Source organism: Hippocampus bargibanti, linkage group LG15 (genome assembly GCF_051943395.1).
Source record: "Hippocampus bargibanti isolate YZ-2025 linkage group LG15, ASM5194339v1, whole genome shotgun sequence".
In the NCBI taxonomy this organism is placed as follows: Eukaryota; Metazoa; Chordata; class Actinopteri; order Syngnathiformes; family Syngnathidae; genus Hippocampus; species Hippocampus bargibanti.
Window position 1 is genome coordinate 11,293,547 of NC_142748.1, and position 17,932 is coordinate 11,311,478.

General features: G+C 56.8%; 2 protein-coding genes across 4 annotated transcripts; both read right to left on the minus strand.

Moving 5' to 3' along the window:
* Positions 1–1,329: 1,329 nt before the first annotated feature.
* On the minus strand, positions 1,330–4,289 carry LOC148887899 (uncharacterized). Of its 3 annotated transcripts, none has more exons than XM_089014975.1 (4): positions 4,160–4,289; positions 3,593–3,666; positions 3,133–3,262; positions 1,339–2,799 (listed from the first exon to the last, which is right to left on the minus strand). In XM_089014975.1, exons 1-4 carry the CDS (start codon positions 4,250–4,252, stop codon positions 1,669–1,671), a joined length of 1,428 nt encoding a protein of 475 aa, XP_088871101.1. In that variant the 5' UTR covers positions 4,253–4,289; the 3' UTR covers positions 1,339–1,668. The 3 variants fall into 3 exon arrangements, with proteins under 3 accessions (XP_088871099.1, XP_088871101.1, XP_088871100.1); XM_089014974.1 differs by having other exon boundaries at positions 3,754–4,229; XM_089014973.1 differs by having other exon boundaries at positions 1,330–2,799; positions 3,593–4,229.
* A 568-nt stretch (positions 4,290–4,857) lies between these two features.
* LOC148887900 (protocadherin-15-like) lies at positions 4,858–17,522 on the minus strand. Its single transcript, XM_089014985.1, has 35 exons — positions 16,578–17,522; positions 15,727–15,856; positions 15,561–15,575; positions 15,376–15,441; positions 15,154–15,314; positions 14,928–15,083; positions 14,734–14,853; positions 14,552–14,662; positions 14,062–14,232; positions 13,866–13,974; positions 13,692–13,804; positions 13,374–13,580; positions 13,164–13,298; positions 12,704–12,853; positions 12,552–12,643; positions 11,704–11,805; positions 11,385–11,517; positions 11,031–11,110; positions 10,796–10,889; positions 10,554–10,682; positions 10,293–10,412; positions 10,039–10,224; positions 9,711–9,947; positions 9,507–9,623; positions 9,259–9,399; positions 9,055–9,167; positions 8,844–8,953; positions 8,492–8,632; positions 8,174–8,301; positions 7,705–7,917; positions 7,537–7,625; positions 7,277–7,453; positions 6,990–7,208; positions 6,539–6,649; positions 4,858–6,321 (listed from the first exon to the last, which is right to left on the minus strand). Exons 2-35 carry the CDS (start codon positions 15,830–15,832, stop codon positions 4,872–4,874), a joined length of 5,802 nt encoding a protein of 1,933 aa, XP_088871111.1. The 5' UTR covers positions 15,833–15,856; positions 16,578–17,522; the 3' UTR covers positions 4,858–4,871.
* Between the last annotated feature and the right edge of the window lie 410 nt (positions 17,523–17,932).

Below are 17,932 nucleotides of genomic sequence, written 5' to 3' on the forward strand. Positions count from 1 at the left end.
TCGCAACGAATGCACTTCCTGGCGCTTCCCCGTCGTTTTCTTTGTTTTTATTTTACCTGGATGCGATGCTAGCCAAAATACAAGCTGCTTCTGGATTAAGTTTAATATTTTACATGAGGATATCGGCGTTTGTGACTGGGAATTGAACCTTTGCAGCCCGACCATTCCCGCCGCCACCGTGTTCTGGTTAGCAAACCACTGCTTTGCTGTCTGCTAGGTAACGTTTTTACCTTTGTTATTGTTCTGTCTCAAGTTGATGGACATGGATGTATTTATTCTTCTTTGACTGTCGTTTTATGTGACGGGAATTTAAGAAAACATTGACCGTTATCGGAGTGAAAATGCCAGTTGGTGGGAAGCTAACGCTACTGTACACTCCATCGTCAAACGCCATCAGCTTCGTGTGATGAACATTGTTTTGCCAAGTGGGTAAATTCGCCTGCTAAAGTATTTTGGTCTCCAATTAGAACACGTTTCTTCCAATAAACTCGATAAAAAAAGTAAATGCATCCCGAAGGATGCCAGCGGATAACATTTTTATTTTGGTAGCGTTTGCCAAGCGGCTTGACCAAACCGAACGAGAAGAAAAGTGCTGGACCGCCAACAAATGGAAGGCAACGTTCGAAGACTGAAAGTGACTTCACAACAATGACCTCCACTATGCAGAGGGAAAGTCTGTCATGTCATGTTGATTCCAGTCATAGTTTGGTCATGGGGATGTGAATGTTGCTCCAGGGCCCCATCCACAGCTCCTCGTCATCCGACCTACAGCTGGGAAGATCAGTCCTGAGCGGCCCTTGGTCAGCCTCGCTGTTGCTGCCGTCCATTCTGGACTCTCTCTGGCCTTTTCCCGGTTCTCTGCCATGGCCAGTCCCGCTCTGAAGTCCTACGTCCGTCCGCCCGTCCGCGTTGGAAGGCTGCTGCGCGCCCGCCTTCCCGGAAATGGCGTCAAACACGTTGACTGTCTTGTGGATGTCGGATTTAGCCAAGTAAGGACTCTCGGGGCGCGCTGTCCCCGAACCATCGAAGGTGCGCAGGGTTTTGATGATGCCGGCGGAGGAGGTTCTGGAGCTGTTCAGGGGCCACTTTTCCTCCAGCGTGGCTGCCATTTTGTCCATTTTTTGGAAATGCCTGGCCAGCCGTGAGCTGAAGACGGGCGCGACGGAGCGTCGGGTGCGCACCACGGAGCCGTTCTGGGCCACGTAGAAGTTTGTGGCGGCGAAGCGGCCACGCAGGGGCTCCGGAGCGGCGTCCTCGTCACCGGTTGAACCGGCCTCGTACTCGCGGTCCAACGCAAGATTGCAGCGACGCTTTCGGCTGACGTGCTGCGAAATGGACACAAATGCATGTCAGTGGACCTGGACTACTTTTGGCAGCAGTGGAAAGTGATTGACGTTGGAGCTCAGTGGAGAACGGTCAAAGCGGGAGCGAGGACAGAGAGGCAGCCAGAATAGGGGATTCCCAAGACCAAGGCCAGCTAAAAAGTGCTTTTTCACCCAGAAGCAGCAAGCGCAGGAGAGCCACCAGATACTCGGATGCTTTTTTTGCATCAAACGGAGGAAGGAAAAAGAGACGAGGCGTCATTGTGGATCACGGTGGCACAGGTAGGATCTTACGTCATGGCAAGGAACTGGAAGGACAGCAGATGTCCCGAGCGCCAACTGGTCCCTAGGCACTGGTCTCCTCCTCGCCGTCCTCCGTGATGGGCGCCAGGTGGTCCGAGAGGTCGACGCCGCGCGCTGGGTGGCGCTCATTTTGCTCGGCCTCGTCGAGGCGTCCGTGCCTTTGGCCTTTGACATGGGAAGCACGTCCCGGGCCTTCTGCCTCGTTCTTCTGGGGTCCGCCTGCTATCTCTGGACCCGGCGCCGATGCTCTTGGCCCGCCAGAGTCTCGTGGCCCGTCGCTCTCGGGCTCTGAGAGGGAGTCTTCCCCTCCCTGGCTGTCGCTCTTTGACCAGGTCTCCGTATCGGACTCTTGGCGCTCAGTGGAAGCGCTCGAGCTGGCAACGTTGGAGTCGCTGAATTCCGATTCGGCACGGCGTTGCGGCCAAAAGAGCTTCGGTCTGGTGCGCCATCCCTCTGAAAAGCCTCTCCCCCGCCAAACCCGCCTCCCCCCCTGCGCCGCGCAGCCCCCGTCTGACATGGATGCGGAGATGCTCTTATCGGCCAGCGAGTCGTACGTGTCCCTCGCCCCGCCGCCTCCCCCGTTAGCCCGCCACACTCGGGCGGGGCCCCACAGCCCTCCGTGAAGATGGAGTACGTCGTTGGGCTTTTGTTTCCGCGGGGGCCGTACAGCCTCGGCGGGCCGCCGCCGATAACTCCTGTGGATGGGGACCAAACCAGGAAGCTCCCCCCGGTGCTCCGGCCTGGGTCCGTAGCCACCGTCCTTAATGCTCGCCCAAGTTGGCGTCTGTGCCCTCCATATTGGAATTCTCTGGTTTTCTTGCCGCCCTTGAGCGGCGGCGTGATGTCTGACGGCTGGACCGCCTCTCTTCAACTGCCTTGCCGCAGCCCCTCCCTCTCTTTCCTCTGATCCCCCCCAACCTCCACCTTCCACCGGTTCAATTCTGGCCTTTTCCCACGGCAGGCAAACGCCCGGCGGCCGTCCGCCTGCTCTGCCGGAGGTCAGCAGCGACCTGACGAGAGCCTTCAGCCTGGCGGCGGGGGGCAAATTCGCTGGCGTGACGGCGCCCTCCGGTGGTTGCGTTTTGTTCGGCACGAGGGGCGGCGGATTTGTTTTTGGTGTGGTGTTTGGAGGCTGGGGGCGAGTCCAGCGGCAGGGAAATTGTCTTTGAACCTGCTGCCACGCAGGCGTCATCCCAAAAAACAGAGCAAACATTATAGAGTTGGAATGAACGCTCCCAATTATGCAGTCAAGCAGAAATCTGATTGATGCCTGCTTCCTTTTTTTTTTTTTTTTTTTTTTTTAAGGGAGAGAAGGACCGCAACCGGACTTTGGGAAAGGGGCGAAGCCTGGGGCGGCGGGGCGCTCTGGAATTGTTAGCCCATAGACCAAGTGTCCTTTTTAATGTGAAGAGGGGGACATCCCCACATCAATAAACACAAACGTCCTCATTAAGTGACAAATGTGGTGCGCTCAAGCTCGTATTGAGTCGCGGCCTGGTCTGCTCACCTCGGCATCGGATTCCTGCTGGCTGTAGTAGAAGCTGCCGTCGTCATCGACAACAACCTCTCCGTATTGGTCGTAGAGGTCGCAGGGCGATATCAGCTTTCGTCGACTGCCGTACCGAGGGAGGTTGTAGCTGGCGACGCACAAAACACAACCAAGGAACTCTTGTGTTGTTTTGCTTTGTTTTGCCCCATGCCAACTTAAGGCGGCGGCGTGCGGGAAATTGATCGTATTATGTTCCATTGCCTGTTCTCTAATGTGTGGTTTTCTCAATAAACTTCAAGTGTAACGGCTTGCTCTTCTTTGCGTTTCGTAGGCCATGTCGATATTTTTGGAAACACATTCATTCAATTTACCATCAGCGACGGCAAGACATCTTTAAAAAAATGCAAAGGAACGGCAGCGCGGTGACAAAGCAAAAGGTCTCGGCACAGGACCTTCAGGGACATGTAAAATGACTGACCCTTGATCAAAGTTGGAGTCATCTTGCGTGTAGTAGTCCTGACCCGGATCAATGCCGGACTCGACGGACAACTCCTGGCAGAAGGAAGGAGCGTTAAAACAACCCCGACACGCACGTGCCTCACTTGCCACGATGAGCTTAAGAAAAGACAGCCCGAGTACCTCGGGTCTGAGGAGAGAAGGTCCAAGGACTTGTGTCTTCGGCAAGAGAAAAAAGAAGCAACGACTGAACGACGGCGCTTTCCGGTCAAACGTCATGTCATGCTTGTGTCCGCAAAGTCAACGTGTCCCCGTCAGTTGTTGCAAATTGTCCCATTGTGGGACTATTAAAGGCTTTCTCATTCTAATCCTTTTCACTTTGGGTGGCGGCCAAAATACAACGTTAAGCTCGCACGCCGACCTTGCGCACGAGTAACATGCCACGGGGTTCTTGGCTCAAGTTGGCTCAAGACATCTTTTCTCTTCTTTGAGAATGAACAAAAGGAAAAGAGAGACGAGCATGCCAGCCAGGATAGGCGAGAAACGGCCCCATGCCACGCCGGAGAACTAACGGCAAGCCGACACCTACCTCCTGTTGGCAAGACCTGCGCCTGCGAGACGGGGCGAAGGGCACAAAAAGGAAAAGGAGCACAGATGCACTGTAAGTCAATCCCACTTTCATATTTCACGCGAGGAACATACAAAAATGTCTCATTTTCAAATGAATTCAAGCACGTCCGCAGAGTCCGTAGGGATTTGTATTTTTTCCCCTTCGCCGCCAAACTACGCGTGAAGGCCGCTGATACCAAGCGGCGATACTGAAGGCGGTACCATTTGAAGACCTCTAGAGACAAAGAGCTCGCAGACAATCAATCGGGCGTCTATGTACTTGTAGCAAAACATAAGCAAAGGTCATCACGTAGCCATCAAAATCTCTCGGCGCGACACCCGAGGCCCGTTGAGCGCCCACTTTCCAATGTACTTTATTTCCATGCCAACTCTTTCAACAGTAGCCCAAATTGAACTGTATAGTGCCACTTAGCAATTTTTTGATGATGATACTAGTGCAGCATGTTCTACCGGAAACAAATTCCTTGTGTCTTCTACATACTTGGCAATAAAGATGATTCTGATGCGGTAGGAGAAGCCGTAATGAGCCCCAGCCGGTGGCCCGACTGTCAACCGAAAGGGACGCTCTGCAGCCATTTGACAGTCCAATGAAATCTCACGGAAAGAAAGGCTCTGTTGTGACTGTCCAGCACGCGGCAGCTGCTCGGCTCGCTGGCTGGCTGGCTGGCTGGCTAGAGTACCGTTGACTGAGGCGTGAATCGCTTCTCAAGCTCCACCACGATGGAGTTTATGTTGGGGTCGGGCACGATCCCTTGAGGCGAAGGCGTGACTACTCCTGCTGCTCCCTCCGCCGCTAATCCTCCAGCTAACGCGTCCGAGGAGTTGAGCGAGTCGCCGGCGGCAGTTTCGGTGGCGGCGGTTTCGGCGGCGGCAGTTGGCCGCTGCTTGGCCACCTTAACGAGCGGCAACTGCTTCCGATCGATCTGGCTGAACATGTTGGCGACTGACTTTTCGATGTCTGCGATATTCTGGATGTTTTTCAAGATGCCTTTCAGCTCCCTGCGGGGGAGCTCCGGGTCGGCGGGCGGGGGTGCCGGACGGAGAGACACGGGCCGCAGGGCGGGCGCCTCCGCAAAGGAGGAGAGCACAAAGGCGGGGGGTCCTGAGAGTGAGGGCGACAGAAGTGGAGGGAGGGGGGGCGGAGGGGGCGGCGGGGGCAAAGAACGTCCGCAGGAGGGAGGAATGGCCGGAGAGGAAGACGAGTGGACAGGGGGCGCGGACGGGGGAGGCGGGGGTGGAGTGCAAGGGGGTTCGGGGATCACGTCCAAAGGCACCTCCAGTCTGCCTTCCAGACCCTCCCACTCCGTCAACCCCGCCCCAAAGCGACGGAGCACAGGTGGAGTTGGCTTGCGGCTCGGCGGCGGCGTGCCACCATCCGTTTGGGTGACGATGATGCTGGGGGGGCCCTCTCTCGGCGGCGCCTTTGCCCCCTCGGGGTGCTGAGGGGACTCCGGCAAAACACAAAGCAGGATATCAGGCGACTGAAATTCTCTGGGCTCTCTGTTTACCCTTTGTCTCATTTCCCGGACCGCCTGCTGCTCAAAGTGGCGGGCCTGTTGCTTCACCGTCAGCTTGGGACAGAGGCTCGGGCTGCCCGGCCCGCCAAATCCCGAATCGCGGACGGCGTCTGGGCTCTCCTTGAATTGGGCCTTGAGGAGCTCCAGCTCCCACTGCACGGGGTCCATCACCACCCGCCTTCTCAAGGCGTCGTCGGCCTCTCTGCGATGCAGCCTAGACGGGAGAGTCCAGCTGTGGCCGCTCCCCGACCCCCTCCCGCTGTCGCTGCCGCTGTCCCCTCCGGGCGAGCTGATCCTCAACCAGGCCTCCCGAAGTCCTTTCCCGGACGGCGAGAAGTGGCCCAGGAGGTCCCTCCTCCTCCGGCTGCATCCCAGGGTCTCGGGACTGCTCAGGGTCCCGTCCTCGCGGTAGATGGGATTTGGGATGGTTAAGGGGTTTTCGTCGGACAGGAAGGTGATGCTGGACTCGGACTTGGGAAGTTTGTTGAGGAGCCCTCCGTTGGCGACGCACTGCCGGTGGGCCGCGATTGCTCGGGTGGCAAAATCCGAGAGCAGTCGTTGCCGATCGCTTTCATCCAAACTCTCCGCCCTGCGGCCGCAACGGCTGGGGCAGGGGGAGGAAAAAGTATAATTGAAAGAGCGAATGCTGCAACCCAGAAAGCACATCGAGCTATATTCACGTCAACTCTTTAGAAGGCAGATATCCCGATTTGGATCACACCCCCAACCGAGGCCTTAGGGTGTGCCAGCGTGTAGCGGTCAGAACCTCTGTCTTGGAGTTGGAACCCCCCCACAATGCCAAAACTCTTGTCGGGACTTACGTGGCGTTGTCGCCCAGCTCTTCGTACACGTTGTTGGCTCCGCCCCCTCCGGATTTGCCGCTGGGCAGTGCCATTTGGATGCGGGTGGTCTTGGCGCACTCTTCTTGCCGTCTGCGGAGGAATGTGGAGAGTTAGGGATCTTTCCACTTGAATGAATGGTCATTCTTCCTCCCCTGAAAGGGGGGTGCAGCGCCCCCCGCTGCAATATACGATTGGAAATGGACAGGTTATATTGATTTATTTGTAACTCCCACCCATTCCCCAAAAATAACACAGTGACAGTTGCTTTAGCGTGACCAGATGAAAAAACGTACTCACTCTTTAAATCTGCCGGTCGGTGGTTGGTTCAGTGGAGAAAGTGTTAGAGGGATCAGACACAAATGTGGTCACGTGATTGATTTGAGGTCTCGCGGTCCACCCACTCGGCGACTGTAAGATAAGGCGCGCATACTGCCTGTAGGTGATGATGACGACGAGTATGGCGGGAACACAGCAGATAATGATGATGACGGCCAGGGCCAGCAGCGCCCCCTCCGTGTAGCCGACGGTCCGCGCCGCCTTCCTCACACCGGTCAGCACTTGCGGGGTTCGGATCGCCAGAAGGCGCCCCCCGGGCGGCATGAAGGGCTGGAAGTCTTTGTTGATGTCGAGGAGCTTTCCGTCGAGGAACCTTGGTAGAACACAAGCAAACGGCGCACCCGTTAAGCCCGCCTCCCGCTCGGCGGCCGTGGTTCTTACTTGCGGAGCTCCTGTCTGGAGACGGCTCTGTTGGTCAGCGGGTCGATGGCGTAAATGGTCAGGTCGGAATTGGAATAGTCCTCCTGTTGCAGTCCATCCCCGTGACGGCGGGGACCGATGGCTTCTGCGAAAACCCTGGCTCCGGGAATCTGCTCCCCGACATAGCGCTCCAAAACACTGGTGAGGAAAAAGCGGGGCTTCGGTGAAGCACGTAGTCCCCCACCCCCCGGGGGGCTTCCCAGCCCAACGCTCCCCCTGACCTGAGTAGTTTTTCTTTGTTTTTGTCCACGTATGTGGGCGGGATGTTTGCGACCACCACCTGCATGTCCAGTTGGTTCACCACCGACACCTGCAAATGGCAATCGAGCGCCCCACTCCAATCCCGTCGCTTTTGAGAAGATACCTTGGAGGCTGGCGCTGATGCTCACCACAATCTCCGCCTTGCCGCTGCGCCCCCGTCCGTAGTCGTCTGTGGCGACCACCTCAAACCTGAAGTAGGACCGTCGCATATTTCGGTACACGATGGCCGTTTTGAGCACGCCGCTGAGCGGGTCAATGACGAAGCCGTCTTTGCCGTCCAAGGGAGCGTTGAGCAGGCGGTACGTCACGCAGCTGTAGTTGCCAGTGTCTTTGTCCAGGGCCTGCAAGGTGACGGTTTCAGGGCGGGTGTCACGGCTCTTCACTGAACAACGTGGTTGATCAGACGCTTGTCATCCTTTTGGAATTCATTGAACGACTGGTGTCATCAAACGTTTTGGGCGCAGGAGCCCGGTTCGCAAAGGCCGCCTTCAAACTATTTTTTTTAGCCCACATCCTCTTTTGGCCAAAGGATCAAGAATCAATCGGTCTTTGGTACAGTTCCATTCTACCTGCGCTGAAGCGCCGACGTGGCCCTACCTGCACTTGCAAGACAGAGGTGAAGGTTTTGGCATCCTCCGCCACCCCTCCGATGTAGAGTGAGGTGGTGAAAACCGGCGAGTGGTCATTCTCGTCCTGGATGTCGATCACCACCATAGCCTTGTTACCTGGAAGGCATGCTCGCTCAATTGAGTTTGGAAGAAGATCAACGGACGGCGGCTCGGTCGGGCCAGGGCGCCGCGGCGAATAACGACGCCAGTCTCGCTCCGCTTGGACGTTTCGCTCACTCGGTACCGTAAAAGATTGATGCCGGTTGCGCCACCTGATAACTGATGGGTGCACGATGGACTCACGTACTCTTGGAAGGGGCTCGAAGGTTAGAGAAGACCACCCCTGTGGAATCGGCTTCCACTTTGACAACGTAGCTGGCGTTGGCCTCGTAGTCCAACGCCTTGGCCGTGGATATTAAACCCGTCTGCTGGTTTAACGCAAACATGCCTGCGAGGGAGGAAGCGAGACTAGGTCGGGAAGGGCTCCCACACCAAACTTACTTTTGTGGCATGGGCGGTGACCATTGCCAAAGGGAGAACCTCCCTGTGCTTGGTTCCCTCCAAGTCGCCGGCAAGTCAAAAACTGTCAGCGACGTGCGAGAAGCTACGTCGGGTGGTGAGCGGTCCGGCAAATGGGTGATGCCGCCGCGTGCGCTCACCTCCCCAGTTGCCCCCCACGATGGAGTACACCACGCTTTGGTTGACGGCGGCGGCCAGGATGACTCCCACCGGCGTTCCCACCGCGGCTTGCTCGCTCACGGGCGCAAACCTAGAAACGGGGATGGATGGACGTTGGCTTGACTCTGGTCGCAGCCCCGAGATGCCTTGGGCGATGGCTCCATCCCTTTATCCTTCATGGGTTGGCCTGACCTGTATTCCTCCCGAGTAAAAACGGGAATGACGGAGGGCTGAAGGACGGTAATCTCCACCAGCGTGGCGCTCTCCTTCACCGGTTCGCCGTCATCGTAGGCCACCACCGCCAGCTGGCAAACCCACACGGAAGGCAAAAGTCTGCCAAAGGAGCCCGATAATTGTTTGGGTCTTTGGAAAGCCGCCCAATGCGGCTTTGCTTACGGTGAATTTGAGGTTTGGCTCCTCGTTGACGTTGACCCTGGTGACGACATTCCCCGTGTCTTCCTCGACCTCAAAAATGCTGGCCGAGTACGAATGGGCCCCCCCATCCACTCTGTAGCGCACCAGAGCGGCCGGCGTTCCCTGCGAACACCAGAAACGGGGCTCGCCCTGTTAAGAATGAGGCTCCTCTCTGATCTCGACACGCCAGAAATGGTAAAAGAAAGCAACGGCGAGCGGGAGAGGCTCACCGCGGGGTCGGAGTCGGCAGCCATCACCGTGGTGACCACCGTCCCCTTGACGGCATTCGGTGCGACCGTGCCGCGGTACGTTGCTTGCTCGAAGATCGGCGAAAAGTCGTTCACGTCCTGTGGATGTGAATGTCATCTTTATCGCAGTTGAAGACCAATAAAGGAGTCTGACATTCTCCCGCGTATATGCGGCGACCGACGCACCGTGACGGTGACGGTGACGGAGGCCAGGCCCGGGGGCATGCTCCCCACGCTGTCTAGAGCCTCCACGATGAAGGTGAAAGAAGAACCGGATGGACTCAGCGCCTCAAAGTCCAGGACCTTGCGCACTGACAACTCCCCTGTCATGGGGTCCAGGCCAAAGAGCCCAGCGATCTCCTCGCCGGAGCCGTTGCTTCGAATACGATAGGTGAGGTTGGAGCCCAGGTCGGCGTCGGTGGCCTAGGCGGGATGCGTGACTGGTGAGAGAGGGGTGCCGTTCACCCCCCCCCCCCCCCGCACCCCCCCGCCTGGTGGGTGGCGCTCCACTCACCCGCAATCTGAGCAGTACGGTGCCCTCAGGACTGTTCTCCGGAAGGTTGACGTCGTACCTCGGCTGGCCGAACACGGGGCTGTTGTCATCCACGTCCAGAACTGAGACCGACAGCGTCAGCCTAGAGCGCCGTGGGTTGACGGCGCCGTCGTAGGCCTCTACCGTCAGAAAGTAGTGCCCCTTTGCCTTGGGTGCCAGAGCGCGACACGTCACCGGCGCCCCCCTTTTGGGCCGCGGGTGGCGTGAGTGGGTACCTCTCGGTCCAGCGGCAGCACCGTTCGGATGGCTCCCGTGGCGTTGATGGAAAAAAGCTTTTGATGGTTGACCAGTCGGTAGTGAACCTGGCCACTCGTCCCCAGATCCGGATCGTCGGCCTGGTGTCGGTGGAAAAATGTTTTTCGCTGGTGTAAAGAAACACTCCTCTTGATTCCAATCTCTCCATTTATCATCAACATCCATCATGTCATCCTTCGGAGCCATATGCGATCAAAGTGTCTGTGTGTGTTCATTCCTACCTTGACCTGTCCAACCAATGCCTGATCCTGCTTTTCGCTGACCGTGAGATTCACCGGCATTGAAGGGTCAAACTGCGGGTCATTGTCATTCACGTCCGTCACCACAATGTTGACCGTCGCGCTGGAGGTCTACATCCACAAGCACATGGATAGAAGTGCTTGTGTATGTGTATTTTATTTTATTTTTTTTCAAGACAAAAAGCCAGGCGTGTTTCCGTCGTCATTAACGTGAGCGTTCTTACCCCATCGGGCCGATCGTCCGAGGCCGTGACCACCAGGGTGTAGGAGTCCACAGCCTCCCTGTCCAGAGGTTTGGCCAGGACCAAATAGCCTGAACTGAAGAGGAGGGAACAGGCATGCGTCAAGCAACTTTGTCCCTTGGGTGACTGACCTGTCGCTGTCGTGTGCTTCCTTTTCAAATATGTGGCAAAGCCCAGCCAAGAACGTTTTTACAATGCCATTTCACGCCGAGCTTACCCGCGCTCCAGTAAAAACTGCTCCCGGTGATCCCCGCGGTTGATTCTGTAGACAATGGGGTCCCCCTCCCGATCTGTGGCCTAAAATGAGCATTCAACACCGCAGACTTAGAATTGGCAAAAGAACAGCGACCCATTCCAAATCAGCGCCCGGTCCAAGAATCAAGTTTGAGACTGTGGGCTTTAGATAGGGAGCCGCAGACCCGCCGTTAGCATGGGAAACACCTGCAACTAGCGTGAAATGTTGGCCTTTACCAGAAGAGGGCCGGCGGCGGCGATGGATCGACGCCATCCGGGTATCAAGATAGCCCAAGGCGGCCATCCCGAATCCTGGCTGAGGGGCGGATGCGAGTACCTGCAGGTTAAGCAGCGACGCCCCCATCCTCATGGCTTCGCTAATCTCCAGGCTGTAGCGCTGGCGCGGAAAGCGCGGAGGGCTCTGGTTGTTGGGCGGCAAAACCTCAATGTAGACTGTTGCGATGGACGACCTTGAGAGGATGACACCAGACCACTGAAAAGGGGGCGTCTCCATTGGAGAAAGAAAGGTGCGTCTCCCTCCCCGATGGCCGTTCCCTCCCTTTTGTTTCTCTTATTTCGCCTGTTGTCATCCGAGGCCCAAATGCTTTTCTATCATTCATGGCGGCTCCAACGTAAGAAAAACAACTTTTATTTACCTTTTATGAGGCTCTGCTCCGTTGTCCGCAGCTTCCACGGTCAACGCGTAGCTTCGACCCACAGATAGCCCCACCCCCAGCGCCACAGTAATGAGGCCGGTGCTGCAGACACAAAAAAACTTTTACAGCCTCTTGTTTCATCCTCGTCGGAGTTTCATGGAAGGAAAGTTGCGCAAAAACGATTGTCATCATTTGACCGTCAAGGCTGGACAACTCTGGGGCCATTGTGCTTTTTAGTGCCTGTCATGGGCAGCATTTTCGCCGCCCCGCTTTGTTCAGCGGAAAGGTGGGTGCTGGTGGACGGTCTGCAGCTGGATGGAGGCATGGCTTGAGGAGCCCGCCATGAGAAGAAAGGAGAGTCAGCACAGAGCGCCAATGCGTATGTATAACTGTCGCGGCTTGGAATTGAAGTGGATTCATGTGGGACAGGAAATGGGAAACGATCTCTTCTGTCAATGGATTCTACAGCTTCGCGTTTGCTTTCAACATTTAGCTTGTAGCAGAAGTGCACATTCCATCATGACGCCCCTGATCCACTGGTGAAAAGGACACTTTGAGCCTCTCCTTTCATCTAGAACTGCTTCATGCATCAAAGATGGTGCAGAAAGTGATCAAGATTCAGGATGACTGTCTGTGTCTTTTGTGTTGTGTCACATCATTTGTTATTTAGGTTTTTGTTGTTGTTTTGACTTCAAGATGGCCCCACAAGAGTGGCTGCATTTACAAGAGCTCCTGTATTTTGTTTTTCTACTTCTTCCTTTGCTTTCCTCTTACTTTCATCATTTTGCTGATGTGAAATGTAAAGGCCAATTCAATCCATCTCCTGGCGTTCCTGGTAGCACATTTACCTGTTGGCGATCAGAAAGTGCCCCCGATCCCCTGCCAAAATCCGATAGGTGACGCGGCCGTTAGGACCCTCGTCCCCATCGATGGCCGACAGCTGCGAGAAAGCGCAGGTTGAGCCAAGCGCGGCGGAGGATGCGTGCGGGTACCAGCGCACCTGCAACACCGTTTCGCCGGGTGCCGCGTCGGTGTACAGCTGCACGTGGTAGGACGCGTTGGCGAACGTCGGCGTGTTGTCGTTGGCATCCAGCACGACGATGGTCACGGCGACCGGAGTGCTCCGCTGGACGCCATCTGACGCTCGCAACTGCAACAACAAAATGGATCACTCGAGGCGCCGCAACCGTACCTCAACTCGTTGTTTCAGAGTCAAAGAGAAGGCATTCATGCGGTCAATATTCATCTTGATCCAGTAGACAGTGCTAATGCGCTCAGTCCTACTGCGTTGCAGACGTTTCTTCCGTAGCCGTTTTTAGTGACCCAAAGTGTTTTGCTGGACGGCTAAATTAGAATTTGCCGTTTGACTTGGCCCCACTCAGACTTGATCTCAGTGTGACCTGTAGGCGGCCGTTGGAAGTTGGCAGTTGAGCGAGTATCTGGCGACAGGCGAGGCTCACCATGAAGGTGTACGTGGCCTGCGCCTCTCGATCCAACGGCTGCACCAGAGTCAAGTATCTGGTGATTCCAGTCGGCGTCACGGCAAAGGCCTTGGAGTAGTTGTCCAAAGACACTCGGAGCTGAGGGTCCCTGGTCTGGTAGGAAGACGCCGACGGGCATTATTATGATGACCATTATTTTCTGTTCCAAGTGATGACGGGCGGGCTCACCTCCTCCACGTCGTTGTCCATCGCGGAAAGGGCCAAAGGCTCCGACAGGCTGTCGTCGGCGGCGACTGTGGTTCCCGCCGGCGAGCCCTCCGCCACATAGCCGCGGTAGCTGCTCTCCAGGAAGTACGGCGCCTGGTTGTTCTCGTCCAGCACCTCGATCTCGAGGCTGGCGAAAGCCGGCAAAGGGTGGCCGTTATCCTGCTCGGCCTACCGTCCCAGAAGGGATGGCGTGGGGGGGGGGGGTGGCGGTCGGGGGCCGTGGGTTATTTACCGAAGACAATTGCAAAGACGCAGGGATGAATGTTAGCCGTCGCTCACCTTAACGATCAGATCGAATTTGCGACACACGTCTCTGTCGACGGGCTTGCGCAGCAACAGCTCGGCCGTGCTTTTGTTCAAGCTGAAATATTCTGCGCAAGATTCCGGTTTGCCTGTGGGAGGGAGACAGCGATTTAAATATCGCAAAGTGCCCATGCGGACTTTGCAACCCACCGATGAGGATCGAGTACAGAATTCCCGGCCTGTCCGACGGGGGTTGGATGTTCTGGTCTTGATCCACGGCTTGAATGGGCGGAGTCACATTCAGGGGGTTCACCTTATGCTAGAGACACAAGTGCTCTCAGAAGATGACCGGCGTGAGTGTGAAATAGGAAGGAACCAGAAGGCGCCTCGGAGACGCCGGCCTCACCGGCTCTGTCAGCTCCAGCACGGAAGACCTGTAGGTGACGGGGCCGCAGTCGCGGCTGTCGCCTACCGGCGCGCACGGCAGGAACACGGGCCCCAGGTCGTCGCCGTCCAGGACGTCCACGGTCAGCGTGGCGGTGGCCGTGCGCCGCTCCCCAGGGTCGGGCGCCCGATCCTGCCGAGATCCACGTTTGCTGGATCTTGACCCTTATGACCCCGGACCCGCATCACGGCCCGCTCAAACGCTCTCGGCGACAGCGCCGGTATCGTCCAATCAACGGGTGCCGTGCATTTTGCGCCCGCGCGCCAACCCGTCCTTTGCCTTGAATAGTCTGGCACACAATAATGTGAGGAACGCGCGCCAGCCCTCGTTTTGAAATGGCGGCAAGCAAAACAAGCCGTTGCGTTAATGAAGGACAGGCTGGCGGCTCCCTGGAGACCGGGCGCCGAGAGCGTCAATAGTCCCAGACGGCGCCCCCGTTGCCGTGACTCACGTTAGCTTGTATGACGATCAGGTAGCGCGTTTTGTCCTCATAGTTGAGGCGTTCTCTCAGCACCACGGCCCCAAACAACGTCAGCGGGATGTCAAAGGTGGCGTTGGCCACCTGAAGCGACGCAAAAATGCAATTGGAATCGCTTCGGGAAACGTGATGTCGTCGAGCGGTGGAGAACTCACCGGGTCTCCGGGGTTGTACTGGATGGTGTATTCTATCTGCCCGTTAGGACCGTCGTCGATGTCAGTGGCTCCGTTGTTGCCCGAGAAGCCAGAGAAGACGGTGGTGCCCACCGGAGTCAACTGCAAGCGCCACAGACAACAGGTGAAATGCGGAAACCGAGGCGAGAAAAAGGCGGCGGCCCTTGCGGGTTTACCTCGCTCACGGCCACGTAGTATCGGGGCTGCCGGAAACGCGGCTCGTTGTCGTTGCGGTCGCGCACTACGATTCGGACCTCGTGCAGGATCACCGTGCCGACCAGCTCGTTGGTACACTGCACCTGAACCACTATGGACTGAGTGTACGCGGGCGGCTGCGAAAACAAAAGGTCACCTGTGGCTCGGTGCCGCAGCGGCTCGGGGCCGCGACCTTTGGCCACTTACGTCCCGGTCCAGAACGCGGCCGCTGCTGTTGAGGTAAAGGGCTTGTTTGGAGGAGTCCAAGATCACCCAGCGCTGTTGGTTGTCCCTCAGAGACAGCGAGATGGTCTGCCGCGGACCCTCGGCCACCCCGTTTATTTGCATGTTCTCCACCAACAAGGTTCCTGGGGCGGCCTCCCAGGTTTTTGCCGTGGCCAAAGCGAGAATATTAGCCTTAATACTTACCGTTGGGACTCTCCTCGTCGATGGCCACGATGGTCGCCGGGGGGCCCGATCGAGAAAGTTTACACTCTGGAAGAGCCGGAAAGAGCGTCGTGAGCCACGTCGCGCCGGCGCAATCGGAAGACCGTTTCGGGCGACCGTCGCGGCTTTGACGGCGCGGTGGTAAAGTGGAAATTGTTCTTTCTCACCCTCGTGTTGCCAGTCTGCAGCAAAAGACCCGCCGGGGGGAGAGAAGGACAGATGAAGGAAAGTTGAAAACAAAAAAATCCCAGAAAGATTGGCCTGCCCCCTTTGCACCCCACGCAGGCTCCATTGAGCCCAGCCGTGGAGAACCTCAAAGTGCTTTGTGTTTACCGTCAGTGTCTTGAGCCCGACCAGTTGAAAGCAGGAGCAGCAGCAGCGGCAGCAACGGCGGCAGCTGATGAAGGCTTGCGATGGGCGCCGTCATCGCTGGTCCCATGACGAGCGTCTTCAGCGTCTCCCTCTGCCAGGTAAGGTGGTGGGGGGAGGTGTTCAAGGGTATTTTATTTATGCTGAAACCTGATCGCGCCTAAGCCCCGCCCACTCAAGTCCTGCCAGTCGGCTTGCGTCGTGCTCTTTTCACAGCCGTGTCTCTAATTAGAAAACCCACCCGCCCGGTACGCCCGCCCCCCTCCGTCCTCCAGAGGCTGGGAAGCAATTCGGCCATCCATAAAACACTCGATGCATCAAACGGATCCTCGATGCGTGAAGCTGCGTTCTGGGCTCTCAAGCCATCCGTCAATGCCGCACGTCACTTCTCGCCTTTGCTTTGACGAGCGATCCCTTCACCCATCGATCGATCAAAGCCATTTTTTCGGAATCCGTCAATCTCTCGTTCAGTGACACGCTTTCCCCGGATCCCGTGGGATCAGCCGTCTGTCAACCTTTGACTTTGTCACTCTGCCGGGGGGGCAGCAGGAGTCGGCGACAGCTTGCCTTGGTTGAGCTAATTGGATGACCCTCCCCTAATCCGAGGCGCCGGCTGCCGCCAGGTGACCGACTTGCGCTCGCCTGCCCGGCGCACGACTTGTTGAAAATGCACAAGCGGCGGCCATGGCGAGAAAGCAATAGAAAAAGCCAAATCATGCCAAGTGTGTCACTTTTTTCACACACACCCCTCCCCCCATGCCCCTCGCCCGGCATGACTTTGTGGCACATCTCCCGCTTGGAACGCGCGCGCTCACCGTCTTATCGTCCGCGTTGCAGCCATGGGACCTAAAATCCGCTTTTTTCCTCACTTGCTCACCGCCACATCCGGAAAAACGGTCCGGCGGACGACGTCCACGTCACCGGCGGGTGGCGGAAAAAGAGAAGAGCGGCGTCGCCACGGGTGAATAGGCGCTCATTTACTCTGCGCGGAGACACGCGATCTCTGTGGCGCCGTAACGGCACGCCTCTTCTTGTGTTCTCCCTCCGCTTTGGCAACCGGAGCCAAGAGGCAGGCGGGGGGTGGGGGGGCAAGACGGGCGGGTGGGGGGGCGAGAGAGGCGCAGACTCAGTCTTAAACGCAGCGCAAGAAGCGTGCGGCGTCACGTGGTCATTGCGCCATCCAGCGACGGTCGCACTTGACAAATCCAAAGTGCTGAACCACAAAGACGTTGAGTGGCAATTCACGCTGCGTTTGTGGGACCCAAATTGCGCCGTCGCCCCCCATGAAGTCAGAAGGCTACGGCGTCATCGCTGCTGCTCTTCTCATGAGATCTGCAGCTGGTCTCTGCAGTCGCGATCGGGCTCTTTTTCAGTTGCGAAGCCGCTCGCCTGCCATGAATTGAATCAGCCGTTCATCTGGAAAAATTGTCCCCCCAGCCGAGTTCAAGTGGGGGCGGGCCAATTGGAGGCCCCGCGCGGCGTCGCCGGGATCCGACTCGCGGGTGCATCTGCTCCCGTCTGCTCGATAGGATTACGCACAAATCACGTTGAGCTGCGGCGAAAGGTCGGATGGCGCAAAGGTCGTCGTTGTGACCAACCATCAATGCCTGGTTTAGCTTTTTTGGATTTTACTCTCTCTCTCTCCGATGATCCGGAGTCATGCCACAAAATCATTGTGGGGCCTCGCTGAGACATGTTTTTTGTTTGATTGCGCAGATGTACATATTAAAAAAACTCATCATCATAATAAGAATTGTTGTCTGCAGGCCGCGGGCAGGTCCGTTCCCTCCCATTGAAGTTGTTGAAGTTTCCCCACTCGGACTCAATCCAAAGCAACTGAAGGCGCAAAGGTCACCTTGCTCAAGTGGATCAAAGTTGGTGTGTGAATCCGCCGAGGGAGAGCGACGGCGGGTTTTCGCCGCCACAGAAAAACACGGCGGCCGCTCGTTTTCATGAAATAAGACAACAACAACAATAAATAGCGACGGTAAAAGTTCCCGTCCAAGTGGCCTTGCTCAAGGTGTTCTTTTTTCCAGACCGCGTGTGTAAATACAACTTCATTAAGAGTCCTTCTCCTTGGGCAGCGCAAATATGGAACGCAACTTGAAAATTGCCCCCCCTCCCCCCCCAAATGAGGGAGCGTTTGTTATTTTGGGGCGAGGCGGCTTGG

Excerpts from the sequence above, each read along its gene's own strand:
- LOC148887899 (XM_089014973.1), bottom strand. The coding sequence starts at position 3,849 with ATGACGTTTGACCGGAAAGCGCCGTCGTTCAGTCGTTGCTTCTTTTTT. Across the intron at positions 3,263-3,592 it reads GACTCCAACTTTGATCAAGG|CTACAACCTCCCTCGGTACG; the intron begins GTCAGTCATTTT and ends GTGCGTCGCCAG. Across the intron at positions 2,800-3,132 it reads AGCAGGAATCCGATGCCGAG|CAGGTTCAAAGACAATTTCC; the intron begins GTGAGCAGACCA and ends CCTGCGTGGCAG.
- LOC148887900 (XM_089014985.1), bottom strand. The coding sequence starts at position 15,832 with ATGGGACCAGCGATGACGGCGCCCATCGCAAGCCTTCATCAGCTGCCG. Across the intron at positions 7,454-7,536 it reads AACAAAGAAAAACTACTCAG|TGTTTTGGAGCGCTATGTCG; the intron begins GTCAGGGGGAGC and ends TTTCCTCACCAG. Across the intron at positions 6,650-6,989 it reads GTCATCATCACCTACAGGCA|ACGGCAAGAAGAGTGCGCCA; the intron begins GTATGCGCGCCT and ends ATTCCTCCGCAG.